The 1,878-nt window shown below is 58.5% G+C and overlaps 1 protein-coding gene across 1 annotated transcript; it reads right to left on the bottom strand.

Annotated features, from left to right (window-relative positions):
* Positions 1–535: 535 nt before the first annotated feature.
* Positions 536–1,636, bottom strand: FANCF (FA complementation group F). The gene has a single exon (XM_086747903.1). It carries the CDS (start codon positions 1,634–1,636, stop codon positions 536–538), a length of 1,101 nt encoding a protein of 366 aa, XP_086604029.1.
* Between the last annotated feature and the right edge of the window lie 242 nt (positions 1,637–1,878).

Here is a 1,878-nt window from a genome sequence, read left to right as displayed (position 1 = left end):
AATAAGCTTTCCAGTTGGCTTTCTCTCACCTCCACTTAGACCCAGGGGCTAAGTCATCTGCAAGAGCTATAGAATCATGGAAGTGGCCACCAAAGCAGACAGCCCAATGAAGACAACAACTACTAAATTAACCCTGAAGTTGAGGTTTTCACATTTGAAACTCCACCTTCCCTTTGAGCATTTGGTCAGCCTCCAACACTTATGTGACTGCCACGACCATATCTGAACTGTTAATATTTTCTAAACAGAAAACTATTCTACATTTAAAACAGAAAGCATTTTATTAGGTGAGCAGTAAGTACTGAAAAAGAAGACATTTCCTGCAGTGAGCGGAATTAACAGTGCAATTACAATAAAGCACCAGGTCTTCCTGACAGACTTCACATGCAGTCTGAAACAGTGTGATCAGCAGTCATATCAATGCTTGGTTTTCAACCCAAACTAAGGTACAGTTTTCGTGCCTTTCATATCAAACATAGAGTTAAGCAGATTTGCTGGATTTCTGAAGTTTTCTTGTTGCTTTTGCATTCACACATTAGCGCTCTGCTTCTTTCCTCAGGTATTCCTCTACTTCCATCAGTAAGTCAGTCCACACACTTAGGCCACAGACCTTAAAGTCTCCATCTCGTGCCTTCAGGAGTTTCAGAGCAGCTTGGGTCTGTCCCCTGAGCAGTGCAGATCCCTGACAGAGGCAGCTGAAGCGCTTTGTCAGCTCCTCCCAGGACAATTCAGCTTTGTCAGGACAACTTTTAACCCACCGTCCCCGCAAGGGGTCATAGAGCAAGTGGCTTCCCCAGTCTGTTAAGAGGTCCAAATAAGGTTTGCTTAATTGGGAATAGTCACCAGCAAGAGAGGCAAGAAGGGAGCCTGGGAGGCAAAGGCAGAAGGCAGAAAATTGCTCCGTGTTCCCCAGCAGCCAGGCAAGCAAGGGCCCAGCAACGTCTCCTGTTGCACCCGCCTGGTTTCCGTCCAGACTGCTCCCATCCCGACCCCTGCCTCCGGCCTGCTCAGCGCCGCTCCCCTGCCCCAGCAGCAAAGCCGCCGCCACCACCTCGAACGCCCGGGGCTGGGGGAGCTGCTCCAGGACACCGGCCAGCCAGCGCGTCCGCCCCGCGGCCTCCCCCGCCGGCTCGGCCTCCTGCCCCTCCTCCCGCAGCCGGCTCAGCAGCAGCTGCGCCTCCGCTCGCACCTGCGGCTCCAGCCCCTCCGGAGGCCGCGGCGGGCCGGGAGGCAGGGCCAGCAGGCGGGAGGCGGCCTTGCGGCGGGCCAGGAGCGGCAGGCTGAAGGGCTCGGGGCCGGCCTCCGCGGCGGGAGGCTGCAGCAGGCTGCGGATCAGGCGGCGGCAGGCGGCGGGCGGCAGAGCGCGGTTCTCTAGCAGCGCCAGGCCCAGCAGCTGCGGGCAGCGTCCCAGGTGGGAGAAGCGGAGCAGAGGGCACGGCTGACCTCGCCGCAGCCGCCGCTCTAGGGCTTCCCGGAGGCGAGGCCGGGTACGGAAGCGGTCGTGGAGGTGCTGAAAATACCGGGCCCACTCCAGAGCCCGGTCCAGGGTCAGGGAGTCCCAGTCCCGCACCAGGGCGGAGCGGGAGACGGCTAGGAGCGCGGGCAGCTGCTCCACCTGCTCCAGCACGGCCTCCATGGCAGCCGGCCCCGGCCTTGGCGCCACCGCGTTTGAGCAGGAGTCCCGCCTCCCGCTGGGTACCGCAGCCAATCCGAACAGGGGAGGGAGGAGATTTGTAACTCTATTGGCTTAATGTGACGTCAATCCGATGGGGATTGATCGTCCCTTAAAGGAGACTTTAACCGGCCGCCCGCGTCCATTATGTCTGTCTGATCCCTCAGCCCAGGGCGGGTGAGGGAACCTGAGCCGAATTACAGTGT

This window comes from Chlamydotis macqueenii, chromosome 5 (genome assembly GCF_036417535.1).
Source record: "Chlamydotis macqueenii isolate bChlMac1 chromosome 5, bChlMac1.mat, whole genome shotgun sequence".
Lineage (NCBI taxonomy): Eukaryota > Metazoa > Chordata > Aves > Otidiformes > Otididae > Chlamydotis > Chlamydotis macqueenii.
The sequence above is the reverse complement of the archived record's forward strand: the minus strand, read 5'-3'. Positions and strand labels throughout refer to the sequence as shown.